The following is a 25,642-nucleotide window of genomic DNA, read 5'->3' on the forward strand; positions in this document are numbered from 1 at the left end:
GACCTTGACCTTGACCTTTCACTACTCAAAATGTGCAGCTTCATGAGATACACATGCATGCCAAATATGAAGTTGCTATCTTCAATATAGCAAAAGTTATTGCAAAATGTTAAAGTTGGCGCAAACAGACAGACCAACAGACAGACAAACAGACAGGGCAAAAACAATATGTCCCCCACTACTATAGTGGGGGACATAAAAATCCATTTTAGATGGAAACTGACATCTCTGATAAGCCTGTGGAGAATGCACAGGCAAATCTGGGATGACACTTTACGTACATGCATAAAGCAAAATTTTCCGAGAACAAGTCTTATCTGTACCTCTGTCGCTGAAATCATCCAGCAAGATTACTTCATGAAGGTATTCTGGGGGTGATCGGTTAACAACGCTATGTGCTGTACGTAACAATGGAGACCAGGCCTCATTGTGAAATATTATCACAACACTTGCTTTTGGCAATTCTTTTGGGTATGTAAGAGCATGGCATCTGAAACAGAAAATAAGGTGTGATTTTCTTTTATTATTGTAATATCCAATATTGTTTTATCTGAACTATCGCACTGTATAAGCCAAATGTAGATGATTTTCACACAAAAAAATATCCTAGCCTATTATAATTAGCTTTTAAAGAATGCTCACCCAAATGAAATTTCGTAAATGGACAAAAATGAATGTAGAAAAAACGAGCACACAAAAATGCATATTAATTAAATTAAAACAAACTCAATAAACCTGCTATCACGAACATCCTTCACAGATCTTTCGAGTGAGATTTTATCGCTGGCGACGATATTAAACGCCTCTTTCTCCAATAAGGAGTCTGCTTTCTCCTTCTCAGCCCCTGTCAAAAGAACAGGTTGACCATTTTCACCGGGACCGGTTCGACTTGACTCCAATTTCTGGTATCTTTCAAAGCGTTCCCGTCGAAAACGCAGAGTTGAATCGTCAACCACAGTCGATTTTTGGCCTGGTCGGCTGTAAAAGTAAACGCCACATATTGCTAGCGCAAGCAGTGTCAGGATTTTCCATGTTAATCTGTGTCTTCTAATAAAACGTGGCAGAGACATGGTCGATTTCTTATCACAACTCCATGTTTACATTTACCTCTGACGTTAACACGGAATTCCGTTTTATTAATAGACGGGTAATTTAGTTTCCGGTTTCCTCCAATTCCTAAAGAGCGCGGAAATTCAAATATGTGAAGATTTAATTATCGCATTTATATCGGTATATGTTCGTTTGTGTGAAGAGTAACTTTCAAGTGAGTTTAAGTGTACAGTAAACTTCTTAAAGAATATGTCAGCAGCTGCACAAAATCACGAGCTTAATCGTACGCATGTGCAAAGTGTCAAATGTATTGTACATAAACTGTGACCGTGGTTGGACATTTCAATAGTGTATGATTTGGGGGATCAAATCATTTCTCTTATATTTCGACGCAAACTTTGCAATAATAGTTTCCACCAAAGCTGCTTATTCTAGACATAATTAATAAATAAATAACTTATGTGTTTTATAATTTCGCTAATGTTTTAACTTTAATAGCATTTAGATCTACCGGTCACATAGCAGTGTGCTTTTTTATGATTTATGATTTCTTAATTGTGAAATATCTGCATTTTGTTAATAAACTGCACGTTAGAGGTATCATGCTTAAACAATCTATCGATTATAAAATGGGGTTACTTCCACGAAAGCTATTCATATAGTCTCCGATATTTCACTTGTTGCGAATATAGCTCATCAAATATTAAACACAAGGGATGTAATTGCTGCAAGTAGTTTTACTTAATCCATGTATAGGTAGTGCCCCTTTGGTCTTTAATGTTGTCATGATTTTTTGGTACATTGTTCAGAGAGTGATTGAAACGTCGTTCTGATACGACGGTTGTTACATATGCATACATGCCGTACGTTACTTAGTATTTCATAAATATTTCCAATCACTATCAACCCTAAAGCGAAAAATGTTTGCTCGTTAATATGCATGTTTGTGAAACTTGGTGATTTGTTGACGAATGCGTTTCTCCTAGAAGGTTGATTAAAAAATATAAAAACGAGCTATGGCATTGCGTTTTGTCGGTGTTTCTTCTCAATGATGTGTTTCGTCTTAGCTGGCACTCCTTTCCAAGCGCATTCTTAGTCAGAATAATATCCGCTTTTGAGCATTTATAAATAGTAAACTCGGATTACGTTAGGCGGTCGTGCTTTTGACGCCGTTCACATTTCTCAGATCAACCAGAAAAGAACTACCGGTCGTTGCGGCGGAACACCAAGACAATATTTAATTGCGTCGGAACATAAATGCAAGAACTAGCTGCGGTGAAACACCCTGACAATAACTAGCTGCGGCAGAACACCAAGACAAGAACAAGTTGCGACGGAACACTAGGACAATAACTCATTGCGACGGAACACCAAGATTAGAACTAGTTGCAGCAGAACAACCAGACAAAATTTGTTGCGTCAGAGTCAGAGCACCAAGACAATAACTTGCTGCGGCAGAACACCAAGACAATAACTAGTAGCGGCGAAACGCCAAGACAAGAACTAGTGCCGGCAGAACACAAAGACATGAACTACATTCGACGGAACGCCAAGACAAAAACTGGTTCCGGCAGAACGCCAAGACAAGAACTGGTTCCGGCAGAACACCAAGACATGAACTAGTTGCGACAGAACACCGATGCAAGAACTACGTGCGGCAAAACACTAAGGCGATAAATAGTAGTACCCCGACACCAAGACAAGAACTAATTGCAGCAGAACATCCAAAAAAGAACTACATGTAGTTGCGACAGAACATCCAGAAGCGAACTAGTTGCGACGGAGAACGAGGCAAGAGCTAGTTGTGTCGTAACAGCCAGATTATAACTTGTTGCGATGGAACACACAGACAAGAACTAGGTGCGACGGAACACGCAGACAAGAACTAGTTGCGATGGAACACGCAGACAAGAACTTGTTGCGATGGAACATTCAACACCGAAACGCGCGTGTATTAAATCGCGCGGTTTTGAATGGATACGTTGCCGTCGCGATGTTATAGTGAATTGTAGTTTGAAGAACTTATACAGTTTCATAAATACAATTACAGATGCAACTCGAACCCATCCAAAAGTGTATTGTAACGTTGCAACTGCCGGTGGGTAAAAGCAAATTATTAAGAATTCAAAAGGGCCAAACACTTGTCAAGTAAGCTGCAATCATAGATGGAACGCTACCAAGTTTTACGGTCATTTACTCTTAGTAGAGCAGAGTTGAATGTTTGCAACTGAAGATGATAATATAATGTTAAACGCGAAACTGTGCCTCAGTTTGCCTTTATTTTATTGATATGCCTCAGTTATGACACATTTGTTCAGGACTTTTTCCCCCCGCGTTGGGATAACGCTTCAAGAATTTCGCGTCGTAAAAATCGTCATTTTAAGAAAAGAACTAGGCATGAAAAGAACTGCATTTTTTCTGATTGTATGTATTTATTTGGCTAAAATGTTAATGTTCAGATGTATCTCTTATTTAAATAACTTGAAAATAGTACTTTGACAAAGATGACTGCAAGTTACTTTAAATAAATGAATTTGAAAAAAAACTGTGAGCACATGTAGCTACAATCTCATTATGATTGATTGGATTTATATATTAAACATATGCTACATGTATAATTCTGTGAACTGAAAGTGCATAATGAAGCACGAGATATCAATTAATTGAATATATCAGTTACAGACACCCTTCACACATTTTTACAAGTGTCAAGATCTTTATTCTTATTATTTTTAAGTTTTTAAACATGTTTGTTAGATAGATTCAAAATATTAATTACTACAGTGGAAACCCTCTAAACCAGATCCTCTTTATACCGGAATCCTGTCTAAACCGGACAAATTGTCCGGTCCCATTTTTTCCCTATAATACCATGCGTAAAATATCTCCTCGAGACCGGAATCCCCTCAATTCCGAATACCGGTCATTCTTTGGATCAAAATTGGGTCATTCCATACGTAATTGTACCCATCTGAACCGCTCATGGCCGGTTTATCGCACCTCAGACCTAGTGTCTAAAATTTGTGAATAGCGGATTAAAGACGCGTGAAATTAATAAAGGTGGTCGAAAATATGTAAACTGTAAAAATCGCAAACCAATTTAAAGATACTTACCCTGTGATGTATATATCGATCAACAGAGGTAATAAAATACTGATTATAATTACTGATAACAAACATAGAGTTCTTTAGTGTGTTTTGTTGTTGATGAAGGAAGCCGTGTTAAATTTTAATAATCTTAATGCTATTATATTTTGTGTAGTTTATTACAAATTCTAATTTAGTGTCATATAAAATGGTGATTTGCAGAGTTCTTGAAGCAGTTGCATTAAGTTATTCATTTAGATTTTCATATTGGTAATTAAGATAACTAAGACTATAAATATCCGAACCTCCTTCTAAGCAAAGGCGCGTGGAATTGTCTCTAGAAGACAAAATCAAATTGATAAAAGAATCAGAGATGTTCCCTAAACCTACACTCAAGATTCTGTCAGAGAAATATAGGGTAGGAAAGTCGACGATCGGGGATATCGTGCGAAAATAGTCTGCGTACATATCTCATTGGGAAAACTCTTCACCAAACAAAAGTCGGTTTAACAATGAAATCAAATTTAGAAACATCAACGAACTTGTATGGGACTGGTTCTGTATTGTAAGGGCTAAGTCATTGCCGATCTCTGGTCCGATCATACAGGAAAAGGCACGGAGCTTTGCTAAGGAACTAGGAATTAGTGACTTTAAAGCGTCTAATGGGTGACTGTGTCGTTGGAAGATGTTTTTCAGTGTATGAAGGAACTAAATTCACCTAAAAATGCAAACATGTGTAAAATTATTTGTTTTTTAGATTGTACCGTTTGTTTTATGTTGTTAATGATATTGCTTTCGAATCAATAGATTAAGTGACATTAGTTGTTCTTATATGATGCAATATCAATAAATGTTATATGTAAATAAACTTTTAAATTTTGCTGAAAGTGTTTTTTTCCATATCAGCTATGTAATTGAGCTTCTGAAAGTAAAATAGACAATGTCCCCTCTAAACCGGAATCCTCTCTAAACCGGAATTTCCTCTTGGTCCCGGGGATGTCCGGTTTTGAGGGGTTCCACTGTATGTTATCAATATTCAAACTAGCAATGGCGCGACAGAGGCCGACGCGTATCCCTACGCCGCATGTTGTTAGTAAAATGAGTGAAAATCCCTGACCCGGCACGCCGCATATTGTTAGTAAAATGAGTGAAAATCCCTGACCCGGCCTTACCCCAACCCCCATAACTTTTGACCCAGGGGTCAGACCAAAATTAGTGCACTGTCGCACATATGCTCATAGCTACCCTGTGTATAAGTTTCAAGGTTTTAGTGCTAAATTAATAGTGAAGGAGGAGAAAGTGGCCAGGACGGACGGACGGAGATAACCACATAATCCCCACGCTCCGAAAAGCGTGGGGATAATTAAATAAGCAACCATTAAACTACACCGTGCTTGGTAATGACACCTATTACGCTTTATACAAGTAAAAGCTTCCATTAATTAAATCGATAAAACCCCGAACCTTAAATCTGCAATCCATTATTGACCCATAACAGATTGATTAATGTCCATTATGAAAATCTTCGATAAAAGATAAGAAATAGAAAACCCCACATAGGGACCAATGTTATAATAGTTACCAGCTAGGCAGCCCCAAATTGTATATGAATTTATGGATGCCCAGTTATTGGGCCCTCTGTGGATTTTTCTATTTCTTAAGTATAAGAGAATCGCTCTTTATGGTTCACACGTCTATTCTCACAAAACATGGTGACGAACCAAATGGACTATGTTGTATTTTCTCTCTATATATTTTTTTAATAATTTCAACTATGCGATATTAAAACGACACAAAATATTATCGTGTTCATTATATTGGTCTTATAATATATGTAACGCAAATCTGAAATACATTGTATTCAGTTTGATTGACATCGTTTCAAGTTGAAATGCTGATAAGTTACATTGACTACCGCAGTGTGTAAATGTCCGATCGGCGCGTTATAATTTTTGTAATAGGGGTATACCACTACGACCCGATTCAACACGATTTGTCCCGATTTCCAATATTTGAGGTCGGGGACATTCGTAGCTCAATCGGCGAAGGTCCTAACTCATTCGTAGCTAATCGTGGGCCGGTCGTAAGTGATTCCCGCAACTCGTGAGCTCCCGAAAAATTGTGGCCAGATTTTAAACGTGTTTAAAATTTGGCCAGAACCTCCAAGATTTAATTTAATCGCAGTTGACCCGTAACAGCGTCGTAGTGCGTTATTGGGCGTCGTAATGGAATCGTAGGTAATTCGTGACTCAATCGGGAAATCGGTGATCACGTGATCTGTCTACGAATCAGCTACGACTTTGTCAAGACTCTCACGAGTTCACCCAGAGTGAGTTGCGAGCCCGCTAAGATTCTCGCGATTTAGATCAATATCAATAGATATTGGCGCCTAATTCATGGGTGCGTTCGATGAAGTCCTAGCTTAGTCGTGACCGATCTGCATCGTTCGTAGTACAGTCGCAATAGATTCTTACACATCGTAGTGAAGTCGCGACCCTATTCGCAATACTTCAACCGAACCCCACTATTCGTCGTAACTCAATCGTACCAGAGTCGTAACTGAATCGTAGACTGTCACGAGTCTTCCCGATTCAATAAATGTTATAAATCGTGGCGAATCGTGGGCTTGTTTTCGTACTGGAATTGGGCAGTAAAAGTGCATATAGCCCAAGCTTTTTAGAATCGTAATTCATTCTTGAAGCGCGTATAAACTAAAGGTGGATTTAGTTTTTTGCACGGTAGTAATTGTCTCACAGATGTGACGAGGACGCAAAACAACGCGTATTTGAGCAGCGCTCTGTGAAAACGGGATTTAATGCGTAATGTATCCTCCAAGACTAGCCTGTTCAGTCCACACAGGCTAATCAGGGACTTCACTTTCCGATTTTATTGTATTTATAGTTTCAAGGAAGTCTCTTCTTAGCAAAAGTCTAATTTCGGCGGAGAGTGTCGTCCCTGATTAGCCTGTGCGAACTGCACAGGCTAACCTGGGACGACACTTTTCGCACATGCATTAAGCCCCGTTTTCCCAATGTTAGGCTCATATTATTTTGAATTCCATTTTATACACGGATACTGACGCACTAAATGAAAAAAAGTGCACATGGACAACGTAATATAATTCTATAAAGCGTCATGTTTTCGCTGAATACGCCACATTTAAGTACTCTCATTCATGAATTAACGCCATATAATAGCCGCAGAATTTCAGAAATTGTCAAAGACATCAGTTCATGGTGAATGCATGCCGATAATTTACGTGATAAAGTATCAGGGAGGAGTGAATATCCGTTTAACACATCAATTCAATTTCGAAAAAAAACTGGGCCGCGGAATAATTGCACGGATCTTTAAATCCCGCAAGTCCTAATTTCGTGGCGCATTTTTCCCTGATGTGATTTTACAGCTGCAAATTAAACTGGAACTTCAGTTCTGCACATATATGTTGACACAAAAATCTATATTTGCGATGACTCACGACATCTGGATGCTTCGTGGAAGACATACGTGAAGAAACGGGCATTGCAGCACAGCTCGCGAAATTTAGTTGGAGACCTGTGCCCAGTGTTATCACGGATCTTAAGACGCTCGTAAGTCATGCATGAAAATGTGTTTAAGGAGGTTTAATTATGTTATTCTCATTCATGGAATAATTAAAATGTACGCTATACCAAGGATAGATCATACATCGAGAAATAAAAATTGCATTTCTGGACCCTGTGTTCTCACTGATCTTATGACGCGCTTAAGTTATAATCGCGTAACACAACTTTCCTTTAAGGTCACAGGGGTAGGTCAGCCAATAGATACAAAGCATACATCTAATCGGATCATCATGCAACATGGTGCTAATTATTATTATAATAATATATAAAACGTTAAACGAATTTAGTGCTACTATTCATATGGGCCCTTTGCTGGAACCATTTGTCCATGTAAAAAGTGGTCGCGTATTGGCGCTCAGTTGTGATAGTAATGACCAGGGCCGTGTATTATCACAGCTCTTACGACTATTTACAGTTACGACTGGACTGTAAGTTGAAGCATAAGATACGGGCAGCTAAGAAACATTTAAACAAATAGTATATGTGCCGCGCCAAGCAGAAATAGATCTTATAGTGACTTTTGAAAATTTTCATGTTTCTGAATATTACAATTATTGAGTATTTTCTGTTTCGAAGCATGTACACCTTTCTATTACTTTAGTCATGATTCTACCCTTATTTACGGAACATATAACACACCATAGCATATACGCGGTCTTAAACGTCAGAACAAAGCCGCCATTACATGATCCTTTAAACAAGACAGAGATATAATTAAGACTAGCAATTATTTTTTTGAGCGCGTTGATGTGTCTGTAATATATTCCGTATTAGTACTTTTTAAAGTTTACATTCTTCCTATTGATAAAAAGCAGACGATAAAAACACGCCTCCATTTTAATTGACAATTACATCAATAATGACGTCATGTCGACGTCACGTTTCTGTAATGACGTCAATTTTAAGTTAAGACTCATTTTTTCTTGGCGCGGTTCATATATCAAAATGGCACAATTAAAAGCCGGTATTAAACCATATTTTCTTTATTTCATAATAAATAATAAATAACACAAGCAGAATTTAGGCAAGTAGTACTCTAGTTGTCCGATTTTTACAAGAGGTCTAATGGATGTTATCTTAACTAATGCCATATACGTTTTTCTGTAAAAATGTAAATCTTAACTGTGGTCATAATTTCATTGCACAATTTCAGGCAGTATCTAAAAAAGGAGTTCTAATTGTAACTTTGATGAAAACAAGTTTAGAGCAGATGTATCGAATGTCCCATCTCATGTAGCCCATGTCTTTGATGATATAGATGATATATTCTGGGCGTATGAAGACATGCTTGAACAGGTTAGAGATGAACACGTCCCAATCAAAGAAAAGGTTCCCCAAAACACCCACCGCCTTATATGAACGCCAAATACCTCAAAATCATTATGCATAAGATACGGGCAGCTAAGAAAAGGTATAAAAACAAAAATCTAACATTACATTAAATCTTAAAACTAGGTCAAAACGTGTGTCCATTACGGTCTGTTTCAAAGTAAGATGTGTCAGGGGCCTAAATACAAAGACTTCTGGCCCACCAGTGAACCATTCTTTATCCGAAGTCAGCACAGAAATCAGACAGTCAGATTATACTCAAAACATATAAAATGAAACACTGATTTCTGATGTTCGGACCACATAACACACTAGCAAGTAGTTCTGGCTACCATTACTTTAAATGTCGCTTTTATGATTTTTGACTGGCGCGACTTTAAACTGTACGCTGAAGTTTCTTTAGCTAACTAGCAAGTATCTTTTAACTAATACTTAACTACTGTACATGTAAAAAAATCTGTACAGGTCGCCTAACACAGAAAAACAAATGCTTGTGATTGTAGTAGGCCCAGCTGTATTGAGCGTGTTCACCGATGGACATGGAAAGTGCAACACAACTCCAATCTGACTAAAGTACTCGATCTTCCTTTCGCCCAGATCTGAAGTTTACATATTTTTTTTATTCTAAACAATCGGATTTTCCGAATCTATATTTATGATCAGTGAATCGTATAATGCGTTTCGTCTGCACTTCGGTTGGATTACCAGGTGTGAATGAAAATTACAGATTTGTTGACCGCGTTTAAAAATCGATTCAAATCGTTTACACCAAATTTGTCGAGGGAGGCCCTGATGAACTTGTTCAGGTCGGCGTCCAATCCTCATAGCGAAGCGGTTTTGAGGATATGATTTCAATCAGAATGAAACTTTAGTAGACCTCTATATATTTTCAACTACAAAACATGTACAACAAAAACAAAGTTTTCAGTCCTTCAGAGCATTCCGATGGTTTATTGCCACTCATGTATAGACCCAATCAAACCGGGTCTGCTATATTTCTTGGATGCACTGCGTACTTCCAAAGGAGCCACTTTTTCGATTATATTAAATGTATAAATAATTAAATACATATATTTATATCATGCCTTCTATGTAAAATGTGTGTTCTTTATCGTACGCACATATGAATTAACATCGATCAATGTACTGTCATCAAATACGGCATTTAAGTCTTAAAGCCACACACCTTGAAATGAAGTACATGTTAATCAATACATATAGATGCAATTTGAAAGTGTGCAAAATTGTCATTAAATCTATAGCCTAGTTAGCAAGTAATTTATTATTTTTTTTAATTTAAAAACCGAAAGTAGGATTTCTAAACGTATACGTACATTTCGACAAACGCAATTATTTTTAAGTTTTAAAGCGCAAAAAATGATTTCTACCTTTTAACCACCAGAAATATTCTAATTGAGATATATAACATTAAATCTATAGCCTAGTTAGCAAGTAATTTATTATTTTTTCAAACGGTACCGCTTTGAAAACCGAAAGTAGGATTTCTAGACGTATACGCTCATTTCGACAAACACGATTATTTTTAAGTTTTAAATTGCAAAAGAGACGGATTTCTACCTTGTAACCACCAGACATATTCTAAATGGCATATATAAAATATGTTTCTTTTTCATTAACTATGCCATGTATTTCATTTCAAGGCGTGTGGCTTTAATGTGACCTTGTTATTTGAGCAACATAACTGAATCTTCCACGGATTAAAAGCCGGTCGGTAGAAGGGCGGACGGACAGATAGTTCAATAGTCTCCTTCAGATATGGACATAATTCGTAAATATTACGATTTATTCATCCCATAAGTTTTTCTTTTAAAGTTTGCAAACAAAACAGAAAACTAATTTATGCATTTTGACATGTTTCAATGCAAAGGACTGCATTTAAAATCGACCGTGTACATTCAGTGTAAAATCAATAGGGAATACTGCGTAATAAACTTCAAGGATCGGATAACATTTGTGTGTGATTCATATATTCTTTAAGGTTGTACAGACAATAGGAATATATATATTTTAAGGTAAGTACATGTTCTTTATCAAGTAAATACTGAAAATATTGTACAATGCAACATTGAATAAATAAAGATGGGTAACTCAGTTTATAAAAGTGTCATTATTGTTGCCTTTAGTGCAAACATTTCCTGAAAATTTGAATAACTCGTAAACTATCAACTTGAGTGTGTGTGTGTGGGTGCGTGTGGGTGAGATAGAGAGAGAGAGAGATGAGGGGAGATTAAGAATATTTTTCATTATTTTGTAATATGTATTAACAGGTATTTTGATTTGCATGCACATCAACGGAAAGCTATGTGTATTTTATTTAAAAAATGTGTTTTTATCCGAATCTGTTTTCTCTCAGGGTAGTCAATATAAATTGCCGCCTTAGAGTCTTTTGATGATTTTTGCTTTGGCAGAATCTTGGCAGATTTATTCTGAACGCGAATTATTTCAGCTACTTCCAGGGATATGTACGTTATGAAAAGATGTTAGCCTCACAGACCAGAAGTTATGAAGATACCAATCAACTGGATTTGTTGTTGTATGCCTCATCGAAGGGAGATTTACAACAAGTTACGGAAATCCTAGAGACGGGAATGGATGTGAATAGTGGCAATGAGATAGGTCAGACGGCATTACTGGCTGCCTCCATAGCAAATCAAACAGACACATGCGCACTACTACTTCAAAAAGGCGCCAAACTAGATCACAGTGACATAGGTGGTTTTACGGCTCTGCACCTTACAACAGATGCTGATTTAACGAAATTGCTTTTAGTCAACATAAATGATGACAAAAAGAAGAAATTTGTTAATGCAAGGAAAAAGTATAATATAACGCCTTTGCACGAAGCTGCGTTTCGTGGCTCTCCCGGAAAGGTACTTGAACTTTTGTCGAACCATGCAGATGTTAATGCTGAAGATGAAAATAGAGCGACTCCTCTACATTATGCAATGGCTCGTTCTGGAAACATAGATACGTCGTTTATGGAAGCTTTGATTGAATCTGGTGCAGACGTCAACAAACAAAATGTATTTGGGCAAACTCCGTTAGCAATCGCATGCAAGCAGCATCAATTTATGAGCAATGAAATCACTGTACTGCTTAAAGCCGGTGCAGATCCCCTTATTCAAGCTAATGACGGGAATACTGCCCTTCATGTTCTATTCTTCGGGACAAACCTTTTCCAGCCTACATTAACAGTCGAAATAGTAGAAGCATTAGTCAAATCGAACAAGAAATGCTTAGAAACCGTGAACTTATACGGCGAACTTCCAATTCATGGAGCCCTATCAAAACCGTTCAACGAAGAAATTGCATTATGGCTTCTGAAGCACGACCCTGACATGTCAAATTCTAAAGACAACTTGGGAAGGACGCTCTTACATCTTGCCTGCGAAAAGGATTATCTACTCATTATAGCCAAATACATTGAACGCCCAACACTAGTTAATGCAATTGATTCCTTAGGCAGGTCTATTTTGCATTATAGTTGCATGTACTCTCAAAGTGGTGAGTCTGTCAAACGTATTTTTGAAAGCCAAGCTTTTCAAAACTGTGGCCTAACTGACTTATTCGGAATCACAGCCTATCAATATGCCACATCAAGAAATTCTGAAGTTATAAATAAACTTAAGGTTCACTTTGAAGATAACATGAAAACAACAGCCTGTGCTAGATGTGTTGCAGGTATCAGTATTCTTTCTGAGAGGATGAGTCTATTGGGAGAAAAGTCAGAAAAGCTTTTGCCGAAAATTGTGGTAGGAGGAAATGTCACAGTTCCGTCAAGTTTGCGTCCTTTGAAAAATGCTCAGGATTATGTGAGTCAGATGTGGAGTGCATGCGCGTCGCCGGTCAAGAATTCAGCGAGCTTCGAATTACAGAAAAGAAAGGTAGAACATTTCATGATTACTTTAATCGGGATAATGAAAGAATATGATGGCAGGTTTGAGGGAAATCTTCGCATGAGAGGCAGTGCGTATGAGGGTACAATAGCAGACGAAAGAGGAGATTTTGATTTCATGCTTGACATCGATAATCTGAGCTCTATCTGTAGTACTAAAGAAGGAAACTCTGATCAACCAGGATTTGTCCGAGTGGCGTTAGACATGGGAAAGGACCCGGGCATTTATAAAGATTTCTTTGACAGCGATGGAATGCTAAGAAGCGAGAGGGTCATGTCTAAGTTTTCATTAGCAGTCATGTATGCACTCCACCAGCCGTCATTGTGGCAGACTTGTGGGTTTGACTTTTTGCCGAAGCTTTGCATTACCTGGAAAGATCGACCTGCTCTGAGCGTTAAATGTAGGATGTTCCATCAGGACATGTTTTTCGAGACTTCAATCGATTTCCTGCCTGCAATTCACTGCGAAGAATGGTGGCCATCGGGGTTTGACTGCAACGGTTTTCTCGATCAACGCAGTCTGAAAAATGGTTGTCAGCTGATCATTAAGCCCCCAAATGTTCCTTATTATCAGCACACAAAGTTCGGTGACCCGCGTCAATATCTGAAAATGTCATTCTCAGAAGCGGAAACCAAGATCGTCCAAAGATCCCATGAAAATATCAGACAGGCATTCATCAGCGCGAAAATGTTGCTTGGTCGAAACGTGGAACTTCCATGGAGATTTATCGAGCCTAAAAGTGACGAAGGACATTTTCTGTACAATTCGCGAATAAATGTTCAAACGAAAAACTGTCTCACGTCGTTCATGTTGAAACAGAGCTTACTGAACGAGCTTAGAAAACGACAGTTCGCACCAGACAGCGAAGGCGTCGATTCAGTTCTCGTCTGGGTGCAAAGAATTTACGCTGGACTGCACAAGTCTTTGAAAGAGGGGTGTCTTCCGTCCATCTTCGTTCCAAATTTAAACTACATGCAAACATTTCAACCAGATGACAGTCTTGAGATCATGAGAAATCTTGTGCTGCAGATTATTTACCACAGCTTACTCGAAGAGGATATGCCACTTGACATTGATCGAAATGTATCTTGGCATCGGAGTACTACTGACTTTGAACGAAGTATGCATTCCCGGTTTAGCTACCTTCACAAAATACTGCAAAGTCCAGAGGAACGGGAATGAATTCTCACATTCGCACAAAGTGCTGGAAGAAGTGAGGAACGAAAATAACAGTGAATAATGTATAATGCATAGTGGATTGTTCTGTCGCTACCTTTGTTTTTGTAAATGGAAGTTGGAAAGTGTTCTACAAAAGGATATTTGAAGTATTCTGTCACAGATTGATATATTTGGCAATTCGTGACTAAAAGCAATTCTATCGTATCTCCTTCTTTATTTAAAATGAGTTGCGACAGTTTTCTGATCAGCCTCGTATTGTATAGAAAATAAAGCTATATTTTGGAGACAGATATTGACAGTTTTTTTATAGTCTTTTGATAGACGCTTATAAATCATATATCATTTCATATCAGGTTTAGTGCACTTTCAAACACCCAGATATATAAGCATATTTTGGATTTAAACGTGATGCTTTCCAAAGTCATATATGGCGAGTACTTATTACATTACTTGTATATAACTCAGTATTCATCTATCTATCTATCGTTTTTCTTTTGGGACCATCGACATGAAACGAAAGTCGAAAGACAGAGAGAATGAGCATTAATTAGGAGGATTCTAAAATTCCTAGTGTACATGTATTCTTTAGGTTTTTGGTCCAAAACATGCGCCCTCCAATCTCTTTTTACTCCTTATACGATTAATTACACTTAATCGGCCGTCACTTCCGGCTCCATGTGGTCATATGCCAGAATTAAATGTTCATGCTTTTGATAAAAGTGAGAAGAAAATTGAGTAGTGAGGCATGACAGTTACATTTTTGATCTTGTGTGAGGGTTTGATGTATTGAGCAACGATCTAAGAAATTGTCAGCGTTAGTTTGCATGTTTACTGTTTAGCATTTCTTCTATGTACAAAGATTCATACGCGAATGGCCTGGTTAGATACCAACGAAACAGCATTTTCTAACAGTGCTGTTTAAAAAAAATCTAAATGTAACATAACATCTTGATAATTTTGTATTTTTGGTAAGTACACGTGCTAACTTAAAAGGCCGTAGTGCGAAACTATTCTATAAGCATATAGATAAAGAAGGAAATATATAATAGAATCGCACTACACCCTCGATATATGGTTTTCATAACATTGAAATGCTGTAAAGTATTGAAAATTAGCTCTGAAAATGGAGAATTTAATATGAATCAAAGAAGGAAAGTAATTAGTGGGGTACACCCTATTCTATTATTGGCGAGTTTTAGGACATCGCATCAGTTTCCACGTGCTTGAGGTGAAAGATAGTTTTAAAACAGTTTTTGTTTATACTAAAACAAATCAAATAACGACCGGTAAGCTATATTGTTAATAGACTGTTGCAGAATGTGACACACATATATATTGGTTTAAACCCTTAGGTATTGTTCACGCTGTTGCAAAGTTTGAATGAGTCTTCGTAATATTTGTCGGAATATAAATATCCCGTTCGGTGTTAAATATGGAGGACAGGAGTCTTGGTGTTTTGATACGAAAAAGGCTAAGCGTATAGACCATTTTTATGATTATTTTTAGTACAATGGACACATTCTTTTGGCGGAGCCAGGATCTTCAAACGAAGTTTTCGCTCCTTTAAAAACACAGTTGTAAGCTGTTGTATCGAATTGTATAATTACGTTGACAATATAACAGGTTTAACTTTTTTGTAGACGCCAAAAATTTAACACGGACCGTGTTCGGTTTAGTCGACCAATCATGGGCGAATGCGAAATGTCAAGAAACCTGTCAAATTTGCAATTGCACATTGAATTAATAGCAGAAAGCTTCATTAAAGAAAGTTAAAACATCAAGAATCCTTGCAGAAGTCTTTCCGAAGATGATTATACGCTAGCGACGGGTTCCAGACCTGTCCGAACTTTTGCTGATTTTGCCGAACAGAAAAAACACATTCGGCGTAAACATTGAAAAGAAACAAACATGATGGTGTTTTTTTTCGATCCTGATCAGGCACCGAAGGTTCCAGTAGGTTGCAGAGCTGTTACAATCAAACAAGAAATGGCCTTAGATCGTCGCGAAAAAACACCTTATCATCCAGATTTTTCCAAATTTGTTAGAGCGATACGTTTGTGAGACTTAATAACGCTGTGTTTTAAAGTCCCTTACTCATAACGAGTGTTGCAATAAAATATTATCGATCACTGCTGAATATTCAGTGACGGGTCGTCACTGAAGCATTATAAACAATATGTGTATTTGCGAGGAAATAAAGAAGGCATATACATCAATGATTACAATTGGCGACATATTTGCCCCTATCCCCCCCCCCCCCTACCATCCGCCAGCCAGGACAGGTTGTTGTAACTAAAGTTACACCATATATACATTCCGTTCAAGTTTTCGAGCAAATGGAGCGAAAAAAATCAGCATCGAATTCATATATGTCGACTTATTACGATACATGTAGTAGCCAACAATGTTCGGGATATTTTTATTATTGTTATTTATTTTATTTTATTTTTTTTTTTGGGGGGGGGGTGGGGGAAGCTGCGCACCACCAGGATCCGCTAGTGATTTCCTCAAATAGTTCTCGCAATGTCTTCTAAATCGGCACGTCTGCAAACGTACGCGCATTAAAGAAATGATGTGAATATGTTTCATCGCAACGGACGAAACAAATGGATCATAGTGACCTTAATTAGACGATCAATTTTACCAATCATCAAAAATATCATACTGAAGCATTGTCGGAAATATTCAGTTTTTACATGTTCGTGGATAAGATATATGACCCGCGTCGTGCTAAAATGGGTGTTAAGCCATATGCGGCCAGCGTAGCTCCTGACCAGACAGCGATTGCGCAGGTTTGTCTGGAGATACGCTAGCCGCATATGACATAAGACATATTTTTGCATGAAGTGGCTCTTATGGTTAAGTATACGTGAACATATTGACAACTAGACTCCAAGTCAGACGCCAAATTCTGTGAAAGTCAAATGTTCGAATTATTTCATCATTTTCTTTTATTTCAATAACACGGGTGTACGCACAGCAAAAGAGCCAAATAGAATTCATAAAAACACAATAGTAAAGGTGTCAATTTTCATTTTTAAGCCACTTGAAGGAATTGATGTTTGTTAGATGATCGGCCAAGCTGATATCGTATATACATGTGCAACGGCCTCGGGGGTTAAGTGCATTGTTGTAAAGTGTCTCCCGCTATTAATTAGCCTGTGCAGTCCACACAGGCTCATACGGGACGACACATTCCGCTCTTTTTGTGTTTTTTTGTTTACAGGAAGACTCTTCTTGAAAATATCCAGTTTAGGCGGAAAGTGTCTTCCCTTATTAGCCTGTGCGGACTGAACAGGCTAATCTTGGACGACACATAACGCACATACATGAATGTTTCCCAGAACAAGGCTGATATACATTGCCATTGGTTACAGTCAGCGATCCCCGGGCATGTTTGCACAAGGTCCGTGAGTCATCGTCTTGCTGGTCGACAACAAGGCAATCACTTTAGTTACTGTAGCATCGATCACGCACGAGTGGCCGGGTTGAAATCGTTTAGCACATTAAAGGGGCCTTTTCACGTTTTGGTAAATGGACAAATTAAAAAAAGTAGTTTCATATTCGCAAACTTTCGTTTAAGTTATGATATTTGTGGGGAAATAGTAATACCGAACATTTCCCTTGCTCCAAAATAGCCATTTTATGCATCTTTTGACGATTTAAAAACCTGAAAATGATGAAGCGTTCTAACGCGAAACGATTGGATAATTTGGAGTTTTGTTGTTTTCGTTATATTTTGTGAAACTACGAGGATTGCTTATATAAAGTATAAAATACATTCATTGCATATGAGCACGGATGGCCGAGTGGTCTAAGTGGTATACTTTTACTCCAGGGGTCAGTAGTTCGAGCACTGTTGAGGGTTACTTTTTTTCTTTCTTAAATTTTATTCTTGATTTTTTACTGGAGCTTTTTAGATCCAATGTTTACATTTATCAATATAAAGCATTTAATGACAAACTTCAATACATGCCAAATTCTGTGAAAAGGCCCCTTTAATGCAGATACGGCAGTTTCCCTCTCACATGCAGCAGAATACTTGATATTACATACGCTAAAGGACATACTAGTCTATGTCTTAGTAAATAAGTTATATTTGTATTCGCCGTATGATATCATCGGACATTTAACTTACTGAGAAAAGTATTGGTATAAGTATAGCTTGGTGTATCCAATTCAAATACTAGTTTTGAATTTATCTGATTACACCTTGTGAGTTTGTAGTCACGTATATGGTAAAACAATAATGATGCGGTTGGATGGTAATACAAGTAAAACAGGAGACTTTTAGCTATGCTTGCTTTATTATGCGTTAAGTTACATATTTTTAATATATGATAACATGCGAATTTCCATTCTGAATGATAATGCATCTGTTCTAACACAAAAGATTTGCTTTTACGTTTCCTTACAACTCAACTATCATGTAAACAAGATATGGCGTGATCAACTCAATGAATACATAAAAGTTGTAGGTAGACTCCAAATTATGTAAAAACAAAAAGGCACAAACCAGCTTGATGGACATAATAACAAATCATAGAAACTGATGAGCAACCATATAATAATGATGACCCAATTCATGCGAAAATGGGTCTTATGCCATATACAGCCAGCATAGCTCCAGAGTAACCTACAGTAACATCTACACCGTCTGGTCAGGAGCTCCCCTGTCCCTTAATAAGACCACAAAACCTTGTGTGACTTTATCCCGCATAGAGAAGCAGCCCATCAGTCTGCTCAAATGCGCAGGCTGGTTTGGAGCTACACTGGGAGCATATGGCATAAGACCCAATTTGGCACAACACAGGTCTTTTGATATGAAAGTATGCAAAATTAATGTTAACTAACTAACTCGCATATTATTAAGATATGCAAATGAAAAAGAAACTCATTCAACCACTATGACAACCGTATTACTTAACACAACATAGAAAATGTGAGAAACCGAATAGTAGAAATACTAAATGAATACAAGCTTGCATCACTAGTATTCATATCAACACAAAAACAGGTTAGGTATAAAAAATGTACCAACATTGAAATATAGCATCGATAAAAGAAATATCATAAATACAATTTTACATTCGAGTTTATTTTATTGATTTAAGGTTTGCTCTTCATTATATGACTAGATCAACGAATTCACGATTTCCACAACTAAAGGAGATAAATAATAAAAAGGATAACTAAAAAATAGCATTAACATGTAGCAAAATAGCAGATAATTGGTTATTTTGAGAAAAACACTAACTTCAGCCAGTAGTCTTTCAAATTAAATTGCATAATTTCCTAGAATGACTGTATTGCAAGCTGCACAAAATAATTCTTCAATATATATTGTTTATAATTAGAAAGAGATATAACAATATAAATTGAGGCGGTCGTTCTTTCCTATCAATTTTGCAAAAAGTGTTGCTGCCAACAAAAATGGCACCATAACAATTATATAATGCATTAGAGTACTCAATTCTTGAATTACAAAAAAATTATCAGGCAAGTAAAATAGGCAATTATTTTAACCACAGGATTGTGAAGAGTACAAGACAAGAAATGATGTAAATAAAAATGCTGAGAACATGACAGAGGGTTGAGCACAAAACAAGTGTTTCTGGTGTGAAACAAGAATTGTAGGTATATCAGTTGTGTCACTGCTTGGTTACCCTATTGTATGAGGTTATATACATTCTGCTTAAGAGCCCATGAATTTGTTTGGACATGTTGAAGAAAATAAAAAATGGGCTTAAAAGGTACATCTTCGAGAATTCAACGGCCATAATTCAACAATTCCAGGGCTCCTTTGCCTATTGATGATTTTTTTCAGATCAAGATATTATTAGTAAAAATATTTTTTAAAGGAAATTCAGGGGACATTGTATGAAAACTTTTAGACCTTAAGACATATGGACAGACCAACAGACATAATGGAACCGAAATATTGTGAAAAATTTAAGATAAGGAGCCTGTTGGTATGCTGATACAACTGTTTTGAGCTCAATCCTCTGGGCTGCGGACTGATACACAGCAGTACCGCAGATAATGGAGAAAACCTGCTTCTGCCACGTTTGAAAATGAGCCTTGTTCTGGGAAAACTGGGCTTAAAGCATGTGCGTAGTGTTGTCCCAGATTAGCCTGTGCAGTCCTCACAGGCTTATCAAGAAATACTCTTTCTGCCTGAACTGGATTTTTCGCTGAGAAGAGACTCCCTACAAAGGAAAAATACCATACAAGCAGAAAAGGTCCTTACTGATTAGCCTGTGCATTCCGCTCTTATTGTCTTTTTCATTTAAAGAAAGACTCTTTTTGAAAAACATCAAGTTTAGGCGGAAAGTGTCTTAGTCTCCTTAATAGCCTGTGCAGACACAGGCTGATCTGGGACGACACTTTACGCACATGCATTGCGCCTAGTTTTCTAAGAACTCGTATGACTGGTGAGATCATTGAAAACTGAATAAACTTGCCTTCCGTGCAAGTTTTCCACATGCAGCGCACTCTTCCAACAAGATGACATCACTATGAAAGACATGATTATGACACAAGATGAAATTACATCTAATATAACAACATCCCCCATTTATACACGAGTACTTCTTTACAAAATCTAGTATGCGCACATAAACACTGTTTTGGTAGCGTTGTTTGTGGTCATAGATTTGTGTTGACATTTGCAGGATACGTAATGTACAACAAATGTTAACTTATAACTAGTTTTCAAGAACACTTCATGCATTTTGATACTTTGAAAGCTCCAGGTTATTTTCAGTGATAGTGCAAAGGTATCTTCATAAATAACCATCAATAGGTTAAAAAAAGCTTACAGATTTCCAGTGTAAACAACAACGACTAGAATCTGTTTTTACTGTTAACACACAGTGTTGATTTTTTTTCAAAATATTTTTTAACAGTATGTTACATATAAAAAATAATAATCATATACATCTTTGGCGAACATAACATTTTGTTCAAAACAAGTTTTTTACTTAGCCCTGAGTTAAACTATAAACTTGTTCCAACAACCAAACAGCAGATGTATACCATTGCTACACATAACCAAAGTAACCAACAATAAATTGCATGTATTGATATCTAACAGACTTATGTGGTTATAGCCACACTGCGTTGGAAATATCAAGGATTCCCTTGGAAGTTTGGCTTCAAATAGAATTTAATGAGCTATAAAGTCCATCTACGAAACTCTTAAGAGAATTTTTTTTCCTATATATTCAGCAACTCATTTACATGTATATTCAGCTTATCTAAGACAAATGTTGTTTCAAAAATGTGGATCATCTCATGAAACTACGATGATTAAATAAGAGGGTCAAAGGCCATTGATCGCTCACCTGAGACCAAAAGGAACTCAACTGTTTTGATAAGCTTTTGCGATGTTTCAAAAATCATTTTAGTTCTCTGAAAAGATAACATTCGAAAAAATATTCTAAGCAAGTTTCATTGTGATTGGGCCAAAAGATCTAGAGTGTTTAAAAGCTTTTGAGTTACTTGGACCAAGTGTCCTAGTTTTTCAAAATATTTGAACCAGTTCAAAACTCTGCCCATAAATCATTGCGACTATTGTTCGGAGCAAGTTTAATAAAAGTTAAGCAAAAAATGTGGCTCCTATAGTGCTCATTAGATTTTCTTTAATTTTGATCTAGTGAATTATTTTTTTATCCCTCCCTACCCAGTTTCAAATTCACCAGAGATATTATTAGGACAATTCTTCTTACCAAGTTTCATAAAGATTGGGCATTCAATGTGGTCTCGAGAGTATTCACAAGCCTTTTCTTTAAATTCACCCATTGACCTAGTTGTTTTTCCCAAGATATCATTGGGACAAATATTGCTACCAAGTTTCTTGATCATTGGGCAATCAATGTGGCCATGAGAATATCCACAAGGTAAATGTTAACAACACACAACGAACACTCATCAAGAAAACTTTTTGCTCAGATCGGCTTAAACAATTTCTCTTAATTCGCTTCATACTTTGTAAACAGACCAGATCGATGTGTAAGATTCATTTTTAAACACTATAATGGTGTTAGTTAGTCTAATGCAGGATGCTTTCTTAAACTTATTCTTACAACATTTAAGTGCTTTCCAATCAAAATGAATATATATCTGGGAAAAAAATCTTTACTAGGGTACCTTACTTTAATCTGGTCAGTCACAAACTGAATGGGAGATCTCTTCATGGTCTGGGCCTTATTTTGTTTGTCAGAACTAACATTTTAAGATAGATGAAATCATCTAGCAATTATCATACATTATGTAGAATTCATTGTAACATGCCACCACAGAATTGATACAGATTCTTTGATGCAACAGTAAGAATAGGTGTTTTTGCTTCTATGAATATTGTTTCTGTGTTTCTTGTGTGTTGTTCTGTCTTTTTAAATATAATTATTATTATTAAAAAAATAAATATATTACATGCAAACAAATTCAAAACATCCAAAGGTTTTGTCAATCAACGACAAACAAACGTGAAATTATAAAAAATGTTACAAACATGATGTATGTATGGAGTGCATGGAAACAATTACAATATCACCTATATACACTATAGAACATTGTTACCAACACAAACACTTGTGACATCACCACTGTTTGTTTATATGGGATTTGAGGATTAAACTTACAACATATAACCAGGTATATCAGATCTTAAAGACCATGCAACAACTGTGCATTATACAAGTTAAGTGCTAAATGCAGTGTCAATTAACTTTCAAACACATCAATGTCTATGGAATGCATCTTTCTACACATAAAATAATTCTAAACATAATTTTTCTGCTAATATTTTCCAATGACCACTACTAAAGTTCACACATGACTCAAAAGACAAAAGCCTTCACAGGGATTTATATTTTACAATCTGGTTTTACAATTTAACTGGACTTACTACTCTGAACACTTTCCACAAACAAATGGACACACATGTTTTACATCTCTGGTTATAAAATCACAAGCTGGGTATAGGATTTACTCTCCTGTGTCACTACTGTTAACCCTTTTACTACTTAGACACGTATTTTGACACGTTTTTAGTCACTTAGAAAGTTAATTGTAATTTAAGACCTTTCTTACTAAATTCAAGTTTTAAAGGCCCAATTTCCAACTCTTAGATACTCATGAGCAGCAAACAATATAAAACCTGAACAGACTGCGAGTAAACAGACCGAGAGTAACTGGCAGGCTGTTCTGGTTTTAGGCTGTTTGCCCATCGCTATTTTCACTTTGCTTCTAAGTGGGAAAGGGTTAAACATGTATTTACAGTATTGCATACAGATTGTTCACAAACAGCTTTTAGTGACACTCTTGACAATCAAGTCATTTTATCCTGATCAAAACTTCAACAGTTAAACATACATTATTAACTGCTTGTATATTTTAATAATAGCAGTTACATATACATCATTCACTGCATCTATATTTTAATAATAGAGCTATATATACATTCTTAACTACGTCAATATTTAACTAATAACTTAAGACAACATTGGGATACAACTTAGGTTAATTTTATTTAAAAAAAGCGCAGAGATTTTATAAAATAAAACTTTCCACAACTCTCTGAGGTTTTGATAAATTAAGGACAACACTGACAAACAAAATACATGCAAACTCTCTGTATATACAACCATTTTCCAAACATTTAAATTTCCAGTTTTAAACAGGAGAAACACAAATAAAAGTTTACTTCTTTCAAAACCACAACAATGTGTATATAATTATTGTTATGATTATATAATTATTGTGTTTATGCAATTTGGAAAGTAATTATGTTCTGATAATAGAGCCAATAAAACAATTCCATTTTACAGAATAAAATTGGATCCACAATCTGAGTTTTGAAAAATGAAAAACAAAAAAGGCAACCAAAGAAAAACAAACACAACCAAGCATACACAGGTCTAAACACAAGTGTTTTTATTAAAAATCGTACAATGATTTTTCTTGAATCCTCAATCTGAAATAGATGAAGATAAGATTTGGGCATCTATTAAAATCTTAACTTTACTGACTAAATAAGCTGAACTGTTTAAGCAATAGGTTTTTTGCCAGATGGTAAAAAAAATATATTGTTCTTTAACAGAAAGCTTTTTCAAATGTCACGCTATTTAAAACAGAAAAAAAAACACACAACCAAAAAGATAAATTACATGAATGATACAAAATGAAACCCAGGCAAACTTGACAGCATAATAGTCTTTTAATAACAGTTGACCAGCACAGTTGTCACGGTGACCCCTCTAAAATGACCTCTGACCGCTTTAAGTTGACCTCTGGTCAGCAACCCTGATGAATGCTGACCCTTCAATTGTCAGGTCCTCTGGACCCCCAGCTTGGATTTCAATTGGAAAAAAATGCTGAAAGAAAGCCAACAGACAACTGACAAATGGTGTTTTATTCAATTATTAGATAACTTTTTAACATTTTATCGCTCTCCTATGCACTGATAAGATAAACAAGAGCACTGCATAACTGGTGCCACGCTCGGCTGCGGGTACAGATTTGAATAGATGAAAGCTTGTCAGATTATTATTTTTTTTAGAGGTCACAGTGACCTTGACCTTTGACCTAGTGACCCAAAAATGGGTTTGGCGTGTAGAACTCATCAAGGTGCAGCTACATATGAAGTTTCAAAGTTGTAGGTTGAAGCACTTTGATTTTAGAGCCAATGTTCGACAAAATGTTAAGGTTTTAGCACAACGCGGACGGCCGACACGACACGACGAGCTGGGTATGATAATACCTCGGGCTTTCTCCGAAAACAGCCAAGCTAAAAATCAGATAAATTTAAATACAAAAACAATTGAAGAAGCTTCTTTTATTTATCGTTTGGTGATTAAAGAAGACACCAAACATAGGAAAGATGTCTGTTTTTTTCTTGGCTAACATATACAAGTTGCTAGTCAAATTTAGAGGAATATGAATTGTACTTAAATTATGATGCAACATTTTTCACAGAAACTTATTCATGTTCTGTGATCACCTATTTCTAAAGAAAGTTCTATTAAAAAAAGAACCAAGTTCTGTTTAGATTCCCCTGGTACATGTTGGGGATCTCATATATTTAAATTAATTAACCATAAATACCCTCAACTTAATACATGCAAAACCTTTCTATACTTTCTTATAGTGATTGTGCTATAATCTGAAATGGGCCCTAATAACATATGACGGAAAGCTTCAGTTGTTTAAACATGTGTTGCACAATGGATTTCTATATTGAAATGGCTCAGCCCACCTATCCCTGGCAGATGATGAAAGAGAGTGATACCAGAAACAACCAAGCATTCCTACATTCTACCAAGCTTAGGACTAAGCATTACCGGTAACCTGCCATTCAATTAACGTTGAATATTAATTTGTTAATGAAAACACGCTTTTGATGCACTATTCAACAACAATTATTTCTCTGTACAGCATCATCAAAGCACACACATCCTGATTATAATCTTT

General features: G+C 36.5%; 3 protein-coding genes across 7 annotated transcripts in view; 1 reads left to right on the plus strand and 2 right to left on the minus strand.

Annotated features, from left to right (window-relative positions):
- LOC127861991 (probable N-acetylgalactosaminyltransferase 9) overlaps nt 1-1,136 on the minus strand; it is a 47,498-nt gene extending 46,362 nt beyond the window's left edge. For 3 of the 4 annotated variants that reach the window (XM_052400830.1, XM_052400829.1, XM_052400827.1), the window contains exons 1-2: nt 736-1,135; nt 324-490 (exon numbers count right to left, since the gene is read on the minus strand). In XM_052400830.1, coding sequence (XP_052256790.1) covers nt 324-490; nt 736-1,070 — 502 coding nt within the window. In that variant the 5' untranslated portion in view covers nt 1,071-1,135. Of the gene's footprint in view, nt 1-323; nt 491-735 lie in introns of all 4 variants that reach the window. The other variant, XM_052400828.1, reaches the window with a different exon arrangement.
- A 9,653-nt stretch (nt 1,137-10,789) lies between these two features.
- LOC127862386 (uncharacterized) lies at nt 10,790-14,451 on the plus strand. The gene is made up of 2 exons (XM_052401470.1): nt 10,790-11,104; nt 11,539-14,451. The coding sequence occupies exon 2, from the start codon at nt 11,570-11,572 to the stop codon at nt 14,168-14,170; it is 2,601 nt and encodes an 866-aa protein (XP_052257430.1). The 5' UTR covers nt 10,790-11,104; nt 11,539-11,569; the 3' UTR covers nt 14,171-14,451.
- Nucleotides 14,452-18,455: 4,004 nt separating this feature from the next.
- Nucleotides 18,456-25,642, minus strand: part of LOC127861990 (uncharacterized) — a 96,749-nt gene continuing 89,562 nt past the window's right edge. For both annotated transcript variants that reach the window (XM_052400826.1, XM_052400825.1), the window contains one exon: nt 18,456-24,546. In XM_052400826.1, coding sequence (XP_052256786.1) covers nt 24,451-24,546 — 96 coding nt within the window. In that variant the 3' untranslated portion in view covers nt 18,456-24,450. The remainder of the gene's footprint in view (nt 24,547-25,642) is intronic.

This window comes from Dreissena polymorpha, chromosome 16, assembly GCF_020536995.1.
Source record: "Dreissena polymorpha isolate Duluth1 chromosome 16, UMN_Dpol_1.0, whole genome shotgun sequence".
Taxonomy (NCBI): Eukaryota; Metazoa; Mollusca; class Bivalvia; order Myida; family Dreissenidae; genus Dreissena; species Dreissena polymorpha.